Source organism: Palaemon carinicauda, chromosome 10, assembly GCF_036898095.1.
Source record: "Palaemon carinicauda isolate YSFRI2023 chromosome 10, ASM3689809v2, whole genome shotgun sequence".
Classification (NCBI taxonomy): domain Eukaryota; kingdom Metazoa; phylum Arthropoda; class Malacostraca; order Decapoda; family Palaemonidae; genus Palaemon; species Palaemon carinicauda.
This window is the reverse complement of record NC_090734.1, coordinates 116,107,125-116,125,943: the sequence shown is the minus strand read 5'-3', so window position 1 is coordinate 116,125,943 and position 18,819 is coordinate 116,107,125. Positions and strand designations below refer to the sequence as shown.

At 37.1% G+C, this 18,819-nt stretch overlaps 2 protein-coding genes across 2 annotated transcripts in view; one reads left to right on the top strand and one right to left on the bottom strand.

Annotated features, from left to right (window-relative positions):
* The window catches only part of LOC137648203 (vascular endothelial growth factor receptor 1-like), a 72,353-nt gene extending 63,173 nt beyond the window's left edge, over positions 1–9,180 (top strand). The window contains 4 exon segments of the mRNA XM_068381128.1: positions 3,291–3,416; positions 3,741–3,952; positions 5,268–5,373; positions 6,710–9,180. Of these exon segments, the coding sequence (XP_068237229.1) occupies positions 3,291–3,416; positions 3,741–3,952; positions 5,268–5,373; positions 6,710–7,093 (828 nt within the window). The 3' untranslated portion in view covers positions 7,094–9,180.
* Positions 9,181–9,765: 585 nt separating this feature from the next.
* The window catches only part of LOC137648690 (uncharacterized), a 9,090-nt gene continuing 36 nt past the window's right edge, over positions 9,766–18,819 (bottom strand). Inside the window, exons 1-4 of the mRNA XM_068381716.1 lie at positions 18,704–18,819; positions 13,162–13,337; positions 12,139–12,555; positions 9,766–11,971 (exon numbers count right to left, since the gene is read on the bottom strand). The exon at positions 18,704–18,819 is cut by the window's right edge and continues 36 nt beyond it. Of these exons, the coding sequence (XP_068237817.1) occupies positions 11,169–11,971; positions 12,139–12,555; positions 13,162–13,279 (1,338 nt within the window). The 5' untranslated portion in view covers positions 13,280–13,337; positions 18,704–18,819 and the 3' untranslated portion in view covers positions 9,766–11,168. The remainder of the gene's footprint in view (positions 11,972–12,138; positions 12,556–13,161; positions 13,338–18,703) is intronic.

Genomic DNA, 18,819 nt, shown 5'->3' with positions numbered 1-18,819 from the left:
AAATCAGTTTGATTCAGTATAGCTAGGAACAATTCAACAGATTTTGATTTAGCTTTACTCCCTCCGTGTTCACTCACCATGACACTTCTTAGCCTGTCTTGGTACAGCTTTTCTTAGTAAGTGTTGTGTAATGGGACTCAAATCAGTTTGATTCAGTATAGCTAGGAACAACTCAACAGATTTTGATTTAGCTTTACTCCCTCCGTGTTCACTCACCATGACACTTCTTAGCCTGGCTTGGTACAGCTTTTCTTAGTAAGTGTTGTGTAATGGGACTCAAATCAGTTTGATTCAGTATAGCTAGGAACAACTCAACAGATTTTAATTTAGCTTTACTCCCTCCGTGTTCACTCACCATGACACTTCTTAGCCTTGCTTGGTACAGCTTTTCCTAGTAAGTGTTGTGTAATGGGACTCAAATCAGTTTGATTCAGTATAGCTAGGAACAACTCAACAGATTTTAATTTAGCTTTACTCCCTCCGTGTTCACTCACCATGACACTTCTTAGCCTGGCTTGGTACAGCTTTTCTTAGTAAGTGTTGTGTAATGGGACTCAAATCAGTTTGATTCAGTATAGCTAGGAACAACTCAACAGATTTTGATTTAGCTTTACTCCCTCCGTGTTCACTCACCATGACACTTCTTAGCCTGGCTTGGTACAGCTTTTCTTAGTAAGTGTTGTGTAATGGCACTCAAATCAGTTTGATTCAGTATAGCTAGGAACAACTCAACAGATTTTGATTTAGCTTTACTCCCTCCGTGTTCACTCACCATGACACTTCTTAGCCTGGCTTGGTACAGCTTTTCTTAGTAAGTGTTGTGTAATGGGACTCAAATCAGTTTGATTCAGTATAGCTAGGAACAACTCAACAGATTTTGATTTAGCTTTACTCCCTCCGTGTTCACTCACCATGACACTTCTTAGCCTGGCTTGGTACAGCTTTTCCTAGTAAGTGTTGTGTAATGGGACTCAAATCAGTTTGATTCAGTATAGCTAGGAACAACTCAACAGATTTTTATTTAGCTTTACTCCCTCCGTGTTCACTCACCATGACACTTCTTAGCCTGGCTTGGTACAGCTTTTCTTAGTAAGTGTTGTGTAATGGGACTCAAATCAGTTTGATTCAGTATAGCTAGGAACAACTCAACAGATTTTGATTTAGCTTTACTCCCTCCGTGTTCACTCACCATGACACTTCTTAGCCTGGCTTGGTACAGCTTTTCTTAGTAAGTGTTGTGTAATGGGACTCAAATCAGTTTGATTCAGTATAGCTAGGAACAATTCAACAGATTTTGATTTAGCTTTACTCCCTCCGTGTTCACTCACCATGACACTTCTTAGCCTGGCTTGGTACAGCTTTTCTTAGTAAGTGTTGTGTAATGGGACTCAAATCAGTTTGATTCAGTATAGCTAGGAACAACTCAACAGATTTTAATTTAGCTTTACTCCCTCCGTGTTCACTCACCATGACACTTCTTAGCCTGGCTTGGTACAGCTTTTCCTAGTAAGTGTTGTGTAATGGGACTCAAATCAGTTTGATTCAGTATAGCTAGGAACAACTCAACAGATTTTAATTTAGCTTTACTCCCTCCGTGTTCACTCACCATGACACTTCTTAGCCTGGCTTGGTACAGCTTTTCCTAGTAAGTGTTGTGTAATGGGACTCAAATCAGTTTGATTCAGTATAGCTAGGAACAACTCAACAGATTTTGATTTAGCTTTACTCCCTCCGTGTTCACTCACCATGACACTTCTTAGCCTGGCTTGGTACAGCTTTTCTTAGTAAGTGTTGTGTAATGGGACTCAAATCAGTTTGATTCAGTATAGCTAGGAACAACTCAACAGATTTTGATTTAGCTTTACTCCCTCCGTGTTCACTCACCATGACACTTCTTAGCCTGGCTTGGTACAGCTTTTCCTAGTAAGTGTTGTGTAATGGGACTCAAATCAGTTTGATTCAGTATAGCTAGGAACAACTCAACAGATTTTAATTTAGCTTTACTCCCTCCGTGTTCACTCACCATGACACTTCTTAGCCTGGCTTGGTACAGCTTTTCCTAGTAAGTGTTGTGTAATGGGACTCAAATCAGTTTGATTCAGTATAGCTAGGAACAACTCAACAGATTTTGATTTAGCTTTACTCCCTCCGTGTTCACTCACCATGACACTTCTTAGCCTGGCTTGGTACAGTTTTTCTTAGTAAGTGTTGTGTAATGGGACTCAAATCAGTTTGATTCAGTATAGCTAGGAACAACTCAACAGATTTTAATTTAGCTTTACTCCCTCCGTGTTCACTCACCATGACACTTCTTAGCCTGGCTTGGTACAGCTTTTCCTAGTAAGTGTTGTGTAATGGGACTCAAATCAGTTTGATTCAGTATAGCTAGGAACAACTCAACAGATTTTAATTTAGCTTTACTCCCTCCGTGTTCACTCACCATGACACTTCTTAGCCTGGCTTGGTACAGCTTTTCTTAGTAAGTGTTGTGTAATGGGACTCAAATCAGTTTGATTCAGTATAGCTAGGAACAACTCAACAGATTTTAATTTAGCTTTACTCCCTCCGTGTTCACTCACCATGACACTTCTTAGCCTGGCTTGGTACAGCTTTTCCTAGTAAGTGTTGTGTAATGGGACTCAAATCAGTTTGATTCAGTATAGCTAGGAACAACTCAACAGATTTTAATTTAGCTTTACTCCCTCCGTGTTCACTCACCATGACACTTCTTAGCCTGGCTTGGTACAGCTTTTCCTAGTAAGTGTTGTGTAATGGGACTCAAATCAGTTTGATTCAGTATAGCTAGGAACAACTCAACAGATTTTGATTTAGCTTTACTCCCTCCGTGTGGCTCCTCATATTTTGATTCCTATCCAAATCAGCTTCAGTTAAAATAAAAAACTCAGTTAGGCTTGATTTCATTTGGGCAAACTTGAGTCTGTACAATTTGCTCAGTTTGTATTTGCCTGATCTTGAACATGGGCTTCCTAGTGATCTTTTCAGATCTATAAAGAAATTAGTAATTATTCTCTTATATCCCTCATGTTAAATGATAAAAGGCCATAATCTATTCTTTTACATGAGAATCGTTCATTTAATCTCTCTTATCAGGATAGCCCTAATTTAGGTCATTGCCCTTTTACAAAACCACGGGAGTAACTTTTAATCCCTCTTTGGATGTTAACTTTCCTGCAAAATAAAATGTGAATACCAAGCTTCAAGAGAAGTTTTACCATTTGATCTAAAGAGAAACTGATAATAGTTGTTGCTTTTGATCACTCTATTACCAGGTGGTTCATGGTGACCTGGCTGCTCGCAACATTCTTCTCGACGAGAGATATATTGTCAAGATCAGTGACTTCGGATTTGCCAAAGATGTTTATCATAAGAACTACATGAAGAGTGGGCAGAGTTCGGTAAGGTATCTTTGAAGTGAGAATGAAAATATAAAGAGGTAATCTATGCTGATCTGATTGAAAAGTCCTACTTAAGTAATTGTAGAGGACTTCTTAATAGAGAAAAAATCCCATAATCATCTCATGAATGGTTTCACCTAAAAAATGTGATGATTATTTCATTAAGAGCTGTGTTGTAGTAATTCCATGATGATATACACATTGATGGAATAATAACAATTCACGTCTCTAATGTTTGAGGCATTGGAAAAACAATTCATAGTCTCTGAAAAATGAACGTATGACTTAACCATCAAGAAGAAAAATGTTACCTTTCCTTTCCAGTGCCTGATGCCAGTGAAATGGATGTCCCCTGAATACCTGAAGGATCAAATCCGTTCAATCCAAAGCGACATCTGGGCGTATGGCGTCCTTTTGTGGGAGATATTCAGCCTAGGGGAAACCCCTTACCAGGGTTTCATCATTGACGACACTTTCATGGAGAAGATCGAGAATGGTTACAGGCTTCCGTGTCCAAACTTTGCACCCGAAAAGGTGTAAGTCTCAAGTTTTACTCATTACAATACTTCTTCGTGAGTCACTTTAGACATAGTGGAGCCAAATTCTTTATATATATATATATATATATATATATATATATGTGTGTGTGTGTGTGTGTGTGTGTGCATATATATATATATATATATATATATATATATATATATATATATATATATGATAGATTTTGCACATTTAAATGTGTTTTTTCATATTTAAATAAGCCATATATTTTTGATACATTAACGTCTGGATTCTCTTATTTGGATATATATATATATATGTATATATATATATATATATATATATATATATATATATATATATACATATATTTGTATATATATATATATATATATATATATATATATATATATGTATATATATATGAGAGAGAGAGAGAGAGAGAGAGAGAGAGAGAGAGAGAGAGAGAGAGAGAGAGAGAGAAGAAGAAGAAGGACTTTGCAGATGAACTCCCAGAGCAGTAAAACTTACAGAGCATTAGTTTTTTTATACTTCTACATTGAAGTTTGCTCAGAAGTGCATTGAAACCCCCTATGCACCATGACTTATTTGTCCCTGTCTAACAAACACAGCTTCAGTTCCTGAATAACAACGCCATTGTTTTCAATAAATCCTTCACACCATCTATCCAACTGTCCAGTTTATTTGAACCCTCCCTCTCCTCCTACCTCCAAGCAATTACAACAGACACATCCTTTCTATTAACGTATCGTCTTCCATTCTTTCCACATGACAAAACCACTTCCAAGTACTCTGTCCCATCCTTTCACCTATGCTAACCTTTTTATCATCTTTGTATTTCACCATATTTTTCTCTCTGTTTTTTCTTTTTTTTTACATCATATTATGGTATGCCAACATCGTCTTAAAAGCTTTTGACCTTTTTTTCTTGCATTTACATTTAACATCCACATTGTTAGCTCAACATTGCCTACATACATTTGTCTTCATGGTGGACTTCTTTTCACTTCTAAATCTTTTATATATGCCATACCACATTACTTGTCTTGCCTATCTATGATTCTTCTCTTATCTACCAACATCTATCATAATACTTCGCAAATGCTTTTGCAAAACAAAAACTTCCCTTCTCCAGTTATTCATGTTTCCATTATTACTCGATCTTCCTGATGTCCACCATCTCTTGTAGCCTTGCTTTAGCTGGTACTGTATTCACTATAATACTTCTTAAAAACACCTTCAAAATGTTATAATAGTTTCTTTGTGTTTCGATCGATACAATATGTCAATCGGCATTTGAAATCAAATGGATTACGCTGTTATTCGCAGGTACAATATGATGCGTGATTGCTGGCAGGTAGATCCAATGGCCCGACCTCCCTTCTCAGATCTGGTGAAGAAGATGATTCGCTTGTTGAGTTCCAGAGAAAGAGAGGTAAGGCATGGGGTTTTTCGTTGACGAATGATAGAATTTCTTAAACAAAAATGTATTGCCGTACGTGAAAATGAAAAGATCAACACGTGAAAAAGAGGAAAAATGTAGAAGGGGATACTGAAAAGCAAATATAAGGATAAGATTTAGCAATCAGGTAGAAACATATGAGCAGCGATACTAATGTTGTACTCAATTCATAAGAACAAAGACATGAAAGGTACAAATATTCAGAAAAACAGATGGTATGTGTATGTAGAAGTAGATGTTGTTATGTCTTGACTTGAAAACCATGAGCTTCAGGTTACCCTGGGGAAATTGTTTGAATACCAATCACTAAATCCACTCCTAAATTTGGATATTATGAATTTTAGGTCAATACCTTTGCATTGTAGAATAGCAAGTATGGTTGATACATACACCAACCTTACCAGAGCAACGTACACACTGTTGCTTTCATTAAGGTACTATAATATGTAGACATTTGTAGTATGGCTTTTGGGAAGTTAAATGGAGTACTGTACTGTATTTGATATTTTGCCCTCCCTGTGAAAGTAGCAGAGGGTCCTCATAAGAGGCCTGGCAGTCAATGAAAGGAAGAATAGGGGGGATAGTGCCATCAGGGCAGCTCTCATTGTGCACTGATGACGTTTTTAGGCCCCTGGCTACACCTGTTCTTCGTCATTCTACTTTACCTCCATTTCTTTCTTCCATCTTGTCCAGCCTCTTAAGCTATACTTCGTAGTGCAACTTCAGAAAGTTTACCCAGTTTCACTGAGGCGTTTAATGGTTTTCCCAGCCCTAGCACCAGGCTATGGTCTGAATTCCATAAATCATCTCCAATAGGGGAACTTTGCACCTGTTTACACATACTGGGGGCCAATGTACTGTAGCTTCAGTCATCCACTATCTCCTTGGAAGCCCTTGTTTTATTACAGGTCACTTCTTGGCTTTGATAAAGATAATTTCCACGCAAAATCTAATTCCTCTTTGTTGGTGGAACGCTCTTCCAAATTTAGAATATCTACTGGCATGATGACTTAATTTCTTGAACCTGATAGTTAATGTTTTCCTCCTTATAAACTTAAGACATTCCTTGCTGCCTATATTTTACCCAGCTTTCTGTACATTGTTTTTTTTTTTTTTTTTTTTTTTTGTAACAAAGAGGCTTCCCTAGTTGGAGATGAAAGCTAAAAAGGCTCTGGAAAACCTTTTCAATTTTTAACCTTGACTTTCGTGCTAAATTGTTGATTTTGAATTAACTACTGGTGTTCTTTGTAAAACCTTTGTAAAAATCAGAGTTATCAAGTAACCAGATATGTATTTTCTTCTTTTCAAGTACTTCGAAAACATGAACAAACCCTACGACGAACAAAGGATGAGTGAATTCCTAGCATCCATTGTCACACCCAACTATACTAATCTGACGAGCGCTCGGGCAAGAACTCCATCCATTGTCACACCCAACTATACTAATCTGACGAGCGCTCGGGCAAGAACTCCATCGCCATTCGACCCTGAGAACTTGGGTGTGACTTACACTCGTGTGTGTTCTGTGAAAAGTTGCTCTCCCAAGACAAAGCGCACCAGCTTAGGAAGCTTTACAAGTCTTAACAGCAGCTCTGACGAAGATGGTGAAGCAGGGACAGATGGCGGTTACCTGTGCATGAATCCTGTTAAAAATGATAAGATGCCACCAAATCAAGAACCAGTTTTGTCTTGATATTCCTGCCGAGGAGAACGTTCCATTTTCTATAATATATCTGGGGTGTTTGAATCAATGTGTAAGTTTCCAGATAGTGTGTTCTTTTGTAGAGATTGTGTAACAGGTACCGTTATGTAAACTCAATGACCTTCAAAGATGAATTCTCAATGAGTCTCCATCAAGAGGCTACCAATAGGGATTATCATCTGATTAACTGAAAAAACCGGTTCATTATATACTGTAGGCCTATGTGTTGGAGGTGTTTAAAATTATAGCAAGAACGTTGTCAGGTTTATGATACTTAGAACTCCTATATCTGGACTCAGTGTGATTTTTATCATTATTGTCTCGTTAGGAAAATAGTAAGAAAGGAGTTGATTGGAACGTATTTTCATCGTTTATAACTTGCTTAAAATAATGTTTTTTTTTTTTTTTCCATCTGGATTGGCCTTTCTCAGACTTCCTCTATTTTTGATAGGGACTAGTTCTATTCCCTACGACCGCGTATTTTCTAGTTCGTATTAGTACTTGAGTTTCTGTACTGCAGGTTTCTATTAATAATGTCCCCCGGGTATAGTAAATAGATGATATTTTTCAACTAACTCATATACAGTACAGTAAACTTTTTGAAGTAAAGGCTGGTCCACACGCTACGTTTTGCACAACCTTTTGTCTGCACAGTTCAAGACGTTGCAGATAAAACGTTGCATGTGGACAGGAAAACAGCGCAGTTTTGACTCCAGCGCAAGACGGTACAGTTGCAGCGATGACTGAGCTAGGAGAGCATAGATATCCATGAACTGTGTAGACAAGTCGGTACGTGCAGACGGTAGCACTGTCTTTTGTCTCATTTTGGGCCTCAGTTTTAATTCAACAAGCGACAATGGCCGACTTTAGGCAATGTTCTCGAGAGTTCCTCACAGAATTTATTGCATTGTACGAAAGTTTCCCATGCATTTGGTGTGTCAAATCAAAGGATTAAGTAACCGGGATATAAAGGGGAAGGCTTATGAAAGCTTAGTGGAAAAATTCAAAGAAATTGATAAAAATGCCAACAGAGACATGGTGGTAAAAGAAATAAATTCTTTGAGAAGTGTTTACCGCAAAGAATTGGCTAAAGTTAATGTGGTGAAATTGCTGTTCTCATACACGTATTTTCTTTAATGATATGGGGTGTCACTAGTTCCAATAAATTAGTATATGTTTCTATGTCCATTCGCAAGTAATTGCGCCAATCATTAGGCTCATCATGTAGTTCACGCAGTAATTTGATATGGGAGAAATTTTGCCTTTTCAAAAGCCACTTTCGCGACCACTTTGAACGCCGGGTGCTTCTGAGACGTTCCAATCTTTTTTTTTTTTTTTTTATTACAACACAACACGTCAAAATTGACAAAAGGAGTACCTCCTCCATGATGATGTTGACAAAACTGAGTGAAACTCGTGCAAACATCATGGTACCGTGTAAACGCAATAAAATTGTAAGGTTTTCATTCCGTCTTAAGACTGCGCAGACAAATCGTTGTGCAAAACGGAGCGTGTGGACCTGCCTTAAAGTGTAATGAATTACGATATTTTATCATAAATCGTGTTTTTTAATATTAAGTAACATTTTAATAAATAAAAGTAACAAAAAATGCTTTAAAGTATTTCCCATATTCGTTGAATCTTCTTAAGTCTCCAATTGATATAGTATTTTTAGTTTTCTTTCATTTAATAAAAGCAGGTACGTTTTGTTTTAGCAACCTACGTGAGTAATTTTTTAGTCTCGTGTTTCATATGTTTGGTCCTATAAAGATCAGAATTAATCTGATAATAGACTATTGATGTGTTATGACCATATGAAAAACACCGTAACCTTTTGCTGTAATGCTCAGTAGGCTTACCAAAACGTAACTACTGGTCAGGGGATAGTTATTCTTAATGTCATCCAATTCTATTTTTCACTCATGGTAGATATCAATTACCTCAAATCGCATAGCATAGTTTATTTTAAACAAAGGATGAATAAAAGTCTGTATTACGATTGTGTTTATGGTAAGATCTATGAAACGAGATGAAATGAGCACTGAAATCATTTGACAGGTAATTCTTTAGGGTTATGAAAACTTTTGTTTATGACAAACTTTTATTCAGAAAGTCAACTAATAAAGTAGTAATCTAATGTAAGTACAGTATTAAGAACGAAGTTTTTTTTTATCATGAAAATATTCAACCAATGACAAAACAATCACTTGATTAATTCAATACACAATATATATATATATATATATATATATATATATATATATATATATATATATATATATATATATATATATATATATATTTATGTGTGTGTGTGTTGTGTGTATGTACTGTATGGATGTATGTACAACAATAACAAATGCAGAGGGGTTTAGTCCCCAGCTGGACAAAGACCTCAGACCTGTCAATTCGTGTGTGTGGTTTGGTCATTTCTCATCCCCCACGCTGCCCCAATGTGAATTGGTGATGATGGGAGATTTTAGTCTGATCACTCACAGCAAACCAACCTAAATGGGTGACCCTGACTGGTAGTCTACATCTTTGCTGATCATGGTGCTACACCAACCATTTCACTACGTTAAGGTATCCCCTATATATATATTTATATATATATATATATATATATATATATATATATATATATATATATATATGATATTGCATTCTCCATTCTCATCAATCTCTGTCTTTTTTCTATTTATCTTCATCCTAACCTCGTGTGATATTTCATGCATTCTGGTAAGCAAGCATTGCAAATCCTGTTTTTAAATTAGGGACTGATAGACAGTCTAAGCATTTTAAGGATGAGTTCTTTATAAAACATAATGTTTTCTATAAGCTTTCACAGTTGAACGATGCTGTATTGAGTAAGTGAAGAAGTTAAAATCCTATTTTCTTAACTTTATTGCAATCGATCGCATCTTGTGCAGATCTACTTCAAACTTCTGTTCTAAAAGGCATATAATTCTTAAAACTTTGCAGAAATTTTTAAAATACTAAGTTAAAATGATGACAGTATAAGACGAAAGTTCATTTACAATATTGAGAATTTGTAAAGAAGTGTTTAACCCTTTTACCCCCAGATATTTGAAAATTTCCAGCCCTTAACCCCGAGGGGTTAATTTTTTTTAAGCACATTTTGCAGTATATTTTTTCTAAATTACTCCAAAAGCCTTAATTTTCATCATAGAGAGGTCAGGTTGGTCTCATTATCTTGGAAAATGTCTGAGGCTTCTCAAAAAATTATCAAAACTATGCAAAAAAAAATTTAAATAGCATTTTTTTGCAAGAACGTACCGGTACGTCCATGGGGGTAAAGGGATGAGTTTTGTGAAACGTACCAGTACGTCCTTTGGGGGTAAAAGGGTTAAGTTAATAACTTTTTCAAAACATTCATTTAGTTGTAAAACAGTAGTTTGACGTTGGTACGAGCACTGTACAGAGAGATGGATCTTTGGAAGGCATGTTGTTATGTAACTTGTTAGTTTGTTACTGAGTATGTATAGTCTTCATCTTTGTTTTGCATAAATCAGTTAAAGCTTACACATAGTTCCATCAACACTACATGAATCATATGATCACATTCATAGTATTATAATTCTATACATTTGACCTTTGACTTATCCTGTTATTCTTATCTTATCGTCTCTGTTCCCTATTTTTCTTCCTTCTTCTTCATGACGTAAAGTAAAACTCTAGGACCTTTTGCAGGCCTCCTTATTTTCTAATGAGGCATCAAATTTCACACACGCCATGAACAGCGACACTTGCTCGAACTATCTTATTGCAAAAGTTATATTTTTTCTTCCTAATATATCCAATATTTTGAATCTGTCCTTCCCTTTCTTGTCCTTGTTCAGATACTTTAAATGTTTTGTTTCTCATAATTATTTATACTATGGTAAAATCATTGAAGCCTGTTCAACCTCTCCATGCACCGCAATGTTTTCTCCCGCGTAAAAGCTCTGAACAATCAGTTTCTTGGTGTCATCAGTGTAAGTAGACTTATAAGAAAGGTTGTAAGCGAACATGCCAGTTCTTATCTCATTCAGTGTCCGTATTCACTTCAAACACAATTCGAGGTATTATCAAAATGATTGATGTTACCATAGATTGGCTCCGTGTTATCCCACTCCTCGTGGTCAGAGTCAAAATCGTCCTCATCCGTCTCTGCATTTGGAGACTGATTTCCGGTACAATGGGGGTTCATCTGATCAGGAAAGTTTTTGCTACCAAGAGTTCCAGATAGGTTGTTCAAATTGTTCCGCTCCGTCTCCATACTTTTCTGTGGTGGGAAATTCTGGGAATCGCTGGGGCCATGCACCTTTTTTATTGCTCTTCCCAGTGCAATGGCCAATGCAACAGACACCAAGAGAAGAGCTGCACACCCTGCTGCAATGCCATACATAATCAACTCATCCCAGTCTTCAAGGAAAATTGATTTCTGCATATCCTTTTCATGGTTGAAAGTTTTATTCAGGATGAGATTTCGAGGGGCCTGGCCTTCATCTTGTTTCTCTTGATTACTGGTTGTGACTGAAGGACATGGAGTAGGAGTAGGACAAGGCTTACTTTTAGGGCAAGCCGTTGTTGTAGGAGGACTGGGTACATAAGGACAACTTGTTGTTGGACAAGGAGGACAAGTCTTTTCCACAGGAGTTGGACAAGGGAAGATTGTTGATGTAGTGTGGGGAAACGTAGCAAGGTGACTTTTTGGTAAACATGGAGGACACACACTTTCTTCAGGAGCTGGGCTAGGTTCACTTGTAGGACAAGTCATTGTCGTGGGACAAGGAGGGCATGTAATTACACCCGTGGAAGATTCATTTGTCTGGTCCCCTGGCTCATTTTTAGTCTTCACGGTTCTATCTGTAATGAATGCCATAATATTAGTTAATTTTGCATGAGATTTATCAGAGATATGATTTGATACAGGACAAAGAGTTGCTATAATTCTGATACAGTTAAATTTCAAGATTGAAATGCCTGTAACCTTTCAAGAATTTTGACGCAATAAACCAATTTGAATAGCTTACCTAAGTTGCACACACTGAAGACTGTCTTTAGAAAATTTTCTAAATTCTTTTTGGAGTAAATCCTTATGGAATCTATATTCATGCTGGCGATGCCATCGAAAGCAGAAGTAAAACTGTCGATGTCATTCCATAATGTCATTTGCATAGCTTGATTTGTCATCTGGAAGCCCAAGGTTAACTTTTTGGAATGCCGGAGGAAATCCGACGGCACATCAGCAGTTAAATTAAAGCCGATTCCAGTAATCTTCAGTTTATGTCCACTTCTCTTGAGGGTGATCTTACCATTTATAGTTCCATTTTCTTGAAAATAGAGGGCAATGTTTCCCCACGATTCGGGTCCACTATCAATGCTCACGTTCATTCCGGACTTAAAGGGTATATTCCCCGTCCAGACGCCAAGTTGTTCTTCATAGCAATCTGAATAAGGAGACAAAATAGTTAAATGTGTGATACTATTTCGATTTAGATATAGTGTATAATAGTAATATTTTTGATATCCTGAGACAGCAAGTGAATAGTTTAAAAGTATGATCTCTTCATGCTTAAACTTTCTGTCCTACGAACCATTTACTATCTTTTTTATTTATTGATAAAATCGTTCCTGAGAAATGAAACACCTATTTAGTCAATTATATTAGTAATGTAAGTCCTTTGACGAAACTTGCTGTTATACCATAAAGAAGTAATACAGTGTTTCAAGGAATTAAGTTTACAGCAATTTCGTATGAAACATTTTTACTTTTCGTCTAGAAAAATCTAATTAGTTTCACAATATTTTTTTTTTTTTAATAATGAAATTGTCCAGCAAGTTTTTCACGATCCTGGACAAAAGTTTCTTCTGTAGGCCTATCCGTTCTTCGAATACAAGTGGATTTATTAGGATAGACTTGAACGTCCCAATTAAAAAGTTCTCTATTGGTTTTCGTTTCAAAGAAAGATTTCAATAAATATCTGACAGGAAACTATATGAAGGAAGACGGAGAAGATTCCAAAAGGAATCTGTAAACAGGAACGTGTTCTTACCATATCCAGTCTGCTGTGCACTACTACTGGCACAGAGCGATATCAGCAGTGTTCCGCCAAGTAGAAGTAGATGGTTTTTGAAGAATGAGAGGTAGAAGACAAAGCCAGCGGCAGCCATTTTGTAGACTTTAAGGTTTGTTGAACTTCCTTAAAACACACTACGACGTACAGTAGGCCTACAAATAAGGAAAATTGTGAGTTTCTTAGGGTTCTAAGAAATAAAAGGGAACTGTTATGTTCTGTTTCTCCTATTCTCAGGGGAACATTGAACACGAATTGAACGCTTCAGTATTCTAAAAAATTCAAAGATCTGCCTAACGCCATAGAGTATGCTGGCCCTACAATTTTATCCCATCTACTAAGAATACTATAATATGGGTTATTTACTTTTGAAGATTGGATGCTCAAGGAACGTTGTTGAAGTAGAACTGCAACTAGTATTGGGGAAGTGGAGTAATAAAGTCCCTTAGATAGGTCTCCTTAGGATCTTTATTCTATTTAAGAGAAATGTACAGTTGGATACAGGAATTCCTTATACACTGCGCTTCGTGGAAGTGCACCCTGTCACACCCGTAATGAGCGGAGAGCTCCTGTGTGTAGCCCCGCCTACCAATGATGCCATATCCCTACACGATCTGTATGGTTACTCACCATGTAGTAAGGGTGTGACAGGGTGCACTTCTCAGAGTGAGGTGTGTCAGGAATTCCTGTGTCCAACTGTAAATGAAAATTACATCACTAAGGGCTCGAGTCCCATTTGTGGTGAGTTCATTTCCTTTTGCGATTTTAATGTTTTCAGCAGAAAACACCTCTTGATATAATAGGAAACATAGAAATTGGCAAGTTATCAAGTTCGCTCTCCTCACAATGTTCAGTCCTGTAGGAGGGCACTATAGGATAATACTGTCAGTGCACCTCCCTCTGTGTGCCGTAGTCATTATTTAAGATTTTGCAGGGTCCCTTCGGCCCCTGTGTGCACCCACTTTTTAGTCTGCTATTTTATTTCCATTTCAGATCTCTTTCTATTCGCTTACTGTACAACCTCTTAACTTTTATTCTTTCATCATGCAACAGCACGGTATTGCATCAGTTGCATAGCGGTGCTGAATAAGAGGAATGGCAGGCGTAGTGAAGATTACAGAGGTGACAAGAGTGTCACGACTGAGATGGTGTGGACATGTGATGAGGATGGATGGTGGGGAGAGAGTGAGGAGGCCTTGGGAGGAATCTGTTCCGGGGAGAAGATCGAGAGGGAGGTAGAGCATTAGATAGCGAGATAAGGAGAAGGGTGATATGGAGAGAAGAGGTTTGGTGGAAGAGGATGCCTCTGAGAGAAGGCATCGGAGAGGGCGCATCAAGCAACCGACCCCTTAATGCAGGGATAATGGTAGGAAAGAGGGTGAATGACATCTCCGGCCTCAGCACTAGGCCATATGCATCAACCAGATCCTTATACTGCTTTGGCTCTAGGAACCAAGCATGACGTCTTACGTTAGAGAGAAATATTATAATCAAATGTAATAATCTTCTATTAACGTGTTTTTTCCCATTTGCATGGGGGTAAGCACGGTTGCCTTCTTTTTGAATGTAATAATAATAAGCCTAATCTAAGTTCCCTTTCTTGAGTTGTTAATTATCCTTTATTACTTTCATGCTTTTATTATCTATTTATTTATTACCTTATCTTCTCTCTGTTTTTCAAATATATATAAAGTTCTTTTTCTTTTCAGACAATGGGTTTCCTCATCCTGTTTTGACATCTGCTTAGAAATGCGTCACTTATAGTTGTATTTGCTCACACATCCGCTTCCATCTTTCTGAGCATTCCTCTTGCAATAAAAAATCTTTATTTCTTTGATGTTTTAAACTGGGATTTGAAGAACGAGGACCATAACTTAGCTTAAAACGATGTAAATTATTGTAAAGAACCGGACGGTAAGATGTCATGAATTTCATCTTGAAATCCAAATAAAAGTTTTTCTAGAGAATAATTGGGAAAAAAATTTTCAAATAAAGAAGAGTAAGAATAAATTTACCAGTCTGTAACTAAATACTATAAGGAACAGCTGAATTAAAATTTATAAGATCGGGTAATATCTGTTGGCTTCGTTCATTTCTATTTTCTTCTGTTCACGATTTCCTTCCGGTTATTTTGTCGCCCCCCCCCCCTTTCTTTTTGAAGGGCATACGTCATAGGATGTTATTATAAAGTGCGTGATTTTATCATGTTTTTCTTTCTTCTTCTTTTATATAACTTTTATTCAAGGAGTAAAATTTCTCAGAGTAGTTTCCATTGTTTATGTTCCTTATTTTAAAACAGGGGTTACTGCCACGCCCCTTTTATTATTATTATTATTATCATTATTATTATTATTATTATTACTTGCTAAGCTATAACCATAGTTGGAAACACAGGATGCTATAAGCCCAGAGGGCCCAACAGGGAAAATAGTCCAGTAAGGCAAGGAAACAAGGAAAAATAAAATATTTTAAGAGCAGTAACAACATCAATATATATATATATATATATATATATATATATATATATATATATATATATATATATATATATACATATATATATATTTTAAAGGAAAATGATAACTAATTTATAAAAATTACTCAGTCAATAAGTTTATAAGGACACAATTAACAGATTGGCTAAGATACGATACAAGTCTTACGTGACATCCTTAATATGCATTTCCACTTAACTGTGTTTAGAGTATAACCAGAATTTACATTACAAACTTTTATACAGTAAAATAAGAATAAAAAAAATAGTTATTATTTCATGGTGAATTATAGGACTCAATTGAGAGTCTAAAATAACTTTATCCTATAACCATAAAATACTTTTACCAATTGGGGTTGAAATAAGGTTTGGGATGGTAGCAAAAGATTTAGTAAATAAGTGGATAACAAAAATGAGAATGTACTTAACCCTTTTATCCCCAGGTATTTGAAAATTTCCAGCCCTTAACCCCGAGGGGTTAATTTTTTTTAAGCACATTTTGCAGTATATTTTTTCTAAATTACTCTAAAAGCCTTAATTTTCATCATAGAGAGGTCAGGTTGGTCTCATTATCTTGGAAAATGTCTGAAGCTTCTCAAAAAATTATAAAAAATATGCAAAAAAAAATTTTAAATAGCATTTTTTGCAAGAACGTACCGGTACGTCCATGGGGGTAAAGGGATGAGTTTTGTGAAACGTACCAGTACGTCCTTTGGGGGTAAAAGGATTAATGTGTCTGTGCGAGTGAAAAATCAAGATAGGGAGCATACTGAATGAATTGATTGTTGAGTGTATGAAGTGGAATTTATGCAAACAATAACATAGAAGTAGCGGTGGAGGATAGAGATGCATGAAGGATAATTCAAAAGCATTTTTTGCAACTGATAAAAAAGTGATTATCTCTGGATACAGCAAAACAATACAGATGCATTGAAATTGATATGAGTATTTGCCCGTTTGTCTGATAATTGGTTAACAAATTTATCAGCTATGTCTTGAGGGTCAAGTGCAGGAAGACGTTCTCAGTAAACATGAACGATCTACTATTTTCCTATTTTGAAACATGATATATTTGTATAAATGTAATGTCGAATAAGAAAAATCAAAGGGTTATATGCAAAAAAAAAAAATAAATAAAAAAACTTATAGGGCGATGCTGCAAGCTTTGGCGTTTGCACACTTCGCTTGTAGATAATAGGATATTACTTCAGTCAAAATTTGAATGAACAATTAATCTGACTACAAACAATGAAAAATTCATCTCCGCCTGCGCTTATTGACGCAAAGGGCTTCAGTTAGATATCGCCAGTCGTCTCTATCTTGAGCTTTTAATTCAATACTTCTCCATTCATCATCTACTTCGCACTTCATAGTCCTCAGCCATGTAGGCCTGGGTCTTCCAACTCTTCTAGTGCCTTGTGGAACCCAGCTGAACGTTTGGTGAACTAATCTCTCATGGGGAGTGCGAAGAGCATACTATCTTTATTATTTTACAATTCTTCGTGTTGATTATATATCTAATAATATTATTAATAGCATAATTTTCAGTATGTGTTATTTAAAACTTGGTGGGAAAAAAGTGGAGGAGGACAATTAAGGTTTAAAGGCCGCTCATGAATGACAGAGGCAAGGGACAGTGACATTGCCCTATCGAGTAGGACAATGCCCTAGAGACTGACCATATATACATGTGATCAACGCCCAAACCCTCTCTCCACTCAGGATAGGACCAAGGAGGGTCAGGCAATGGTTGCTGATGACTCAGCAGGTAGACTTATAGGCTCCCCCAAATCCCCCGCCTTAGCTCACAAGGATGGTGAGGTTGCAGCGACCAAAGGAACTAACGACTTTTGGAACCCCAGTCAGGCTCTCACCAGTCAGAGACGTTACCACATCGGCCACCACTCCTTGAATAAAAGTTGTGGGGGTATGTCACCCCGTTCCCCACACCCCTCAGATGATGCCCACACCCCTTTGCATCTGGAGGTAAATGGATAAAATTCCCACCTATTTTTCATTAAAAACAGGAAATGTATGGTTGCTTTCAGTCATTTGCTTGAGCGTAAGGACGTCTGAATATGGTAAAGCAGCAAGGGAAAAAACTCTTTCCGTAAAAATGAATCGTGAATTTAACTTCAAAAACACCAATAAAACTGCAGGGTTCCATTTCTATGGCCTCAAACAATGCACAGAAGTTTCAAGAAGTTTGAGTTAAGGATGTGGAAAGGATATATGGGTTATAAGGCCTGAAAGTTAACGAAGTAATGCAGAGAATATTACCTATACAGATAGGCCTACCACTAAGCTGTTGACTATAGGCCTACAGTTTATCTACATGGAGAAGTGAAGCCATAATCGAGAGGTTTTTGTTAATGTCAATACGAGTCAAAAGTCCTCGAAATGTCAAGAGCAATGGAATTATAATCACTCATCTTGATATATCCAGATTTCACCAGGACCCCCTCTTCCAGTTTCCTATAATATTTGAAAAAAATGTTATTATATTTAGGGCTGTGGTGGCCGATGTGGTAACGTCCCTGACTGGTGAACGCCTGACTGGGGTTCGAGTGCCTCTCAAACTCGTTAATTTCTTTGGTTGCTGTAACCTCACTATCCTTGTCAGCTAAGGATGGGCGGGGGGGGGGGGGATTTGGTGCAGCCTATAGGTCTATCTGCTGAGTTATCAGCAGCCGTTGCCTGGCCCTCCTTGGTCCTAGCTTGTGTGGAGAGGGAGCTTGGGCCCTGATCCTATATTGTTAGTCTCTAGGACATTATTCTACTCGATAGGATAATGTCACTGTCCCCTGCTCCTGCCATTCATGAGCGGCCTTGAAACCCTTCAAACTGACAAAAAAGAATTAATTTCTTGCTTTCTATGAATAGACTACAGGAAAACTGGAAAACATATCTTGTAGTGAGATAATTGGAAAAGGAGGACAGACAGATGCTATGAAACTAAGAAAGAAAAGGAAAAATAGAAGAAAGTTGCGATAAATAGTCCATGGGAAGAAGGATTGATTGACTTACTTATGAAACTTCATCTAGATGTTTTCACTGCGAATTGGTAGGTCCAATGGCTGGCGGTGTAAGCTGACGGAAGGCTGGTCTCTGACTCTGCTGTGTTGACTGACACTTCTGCTGTG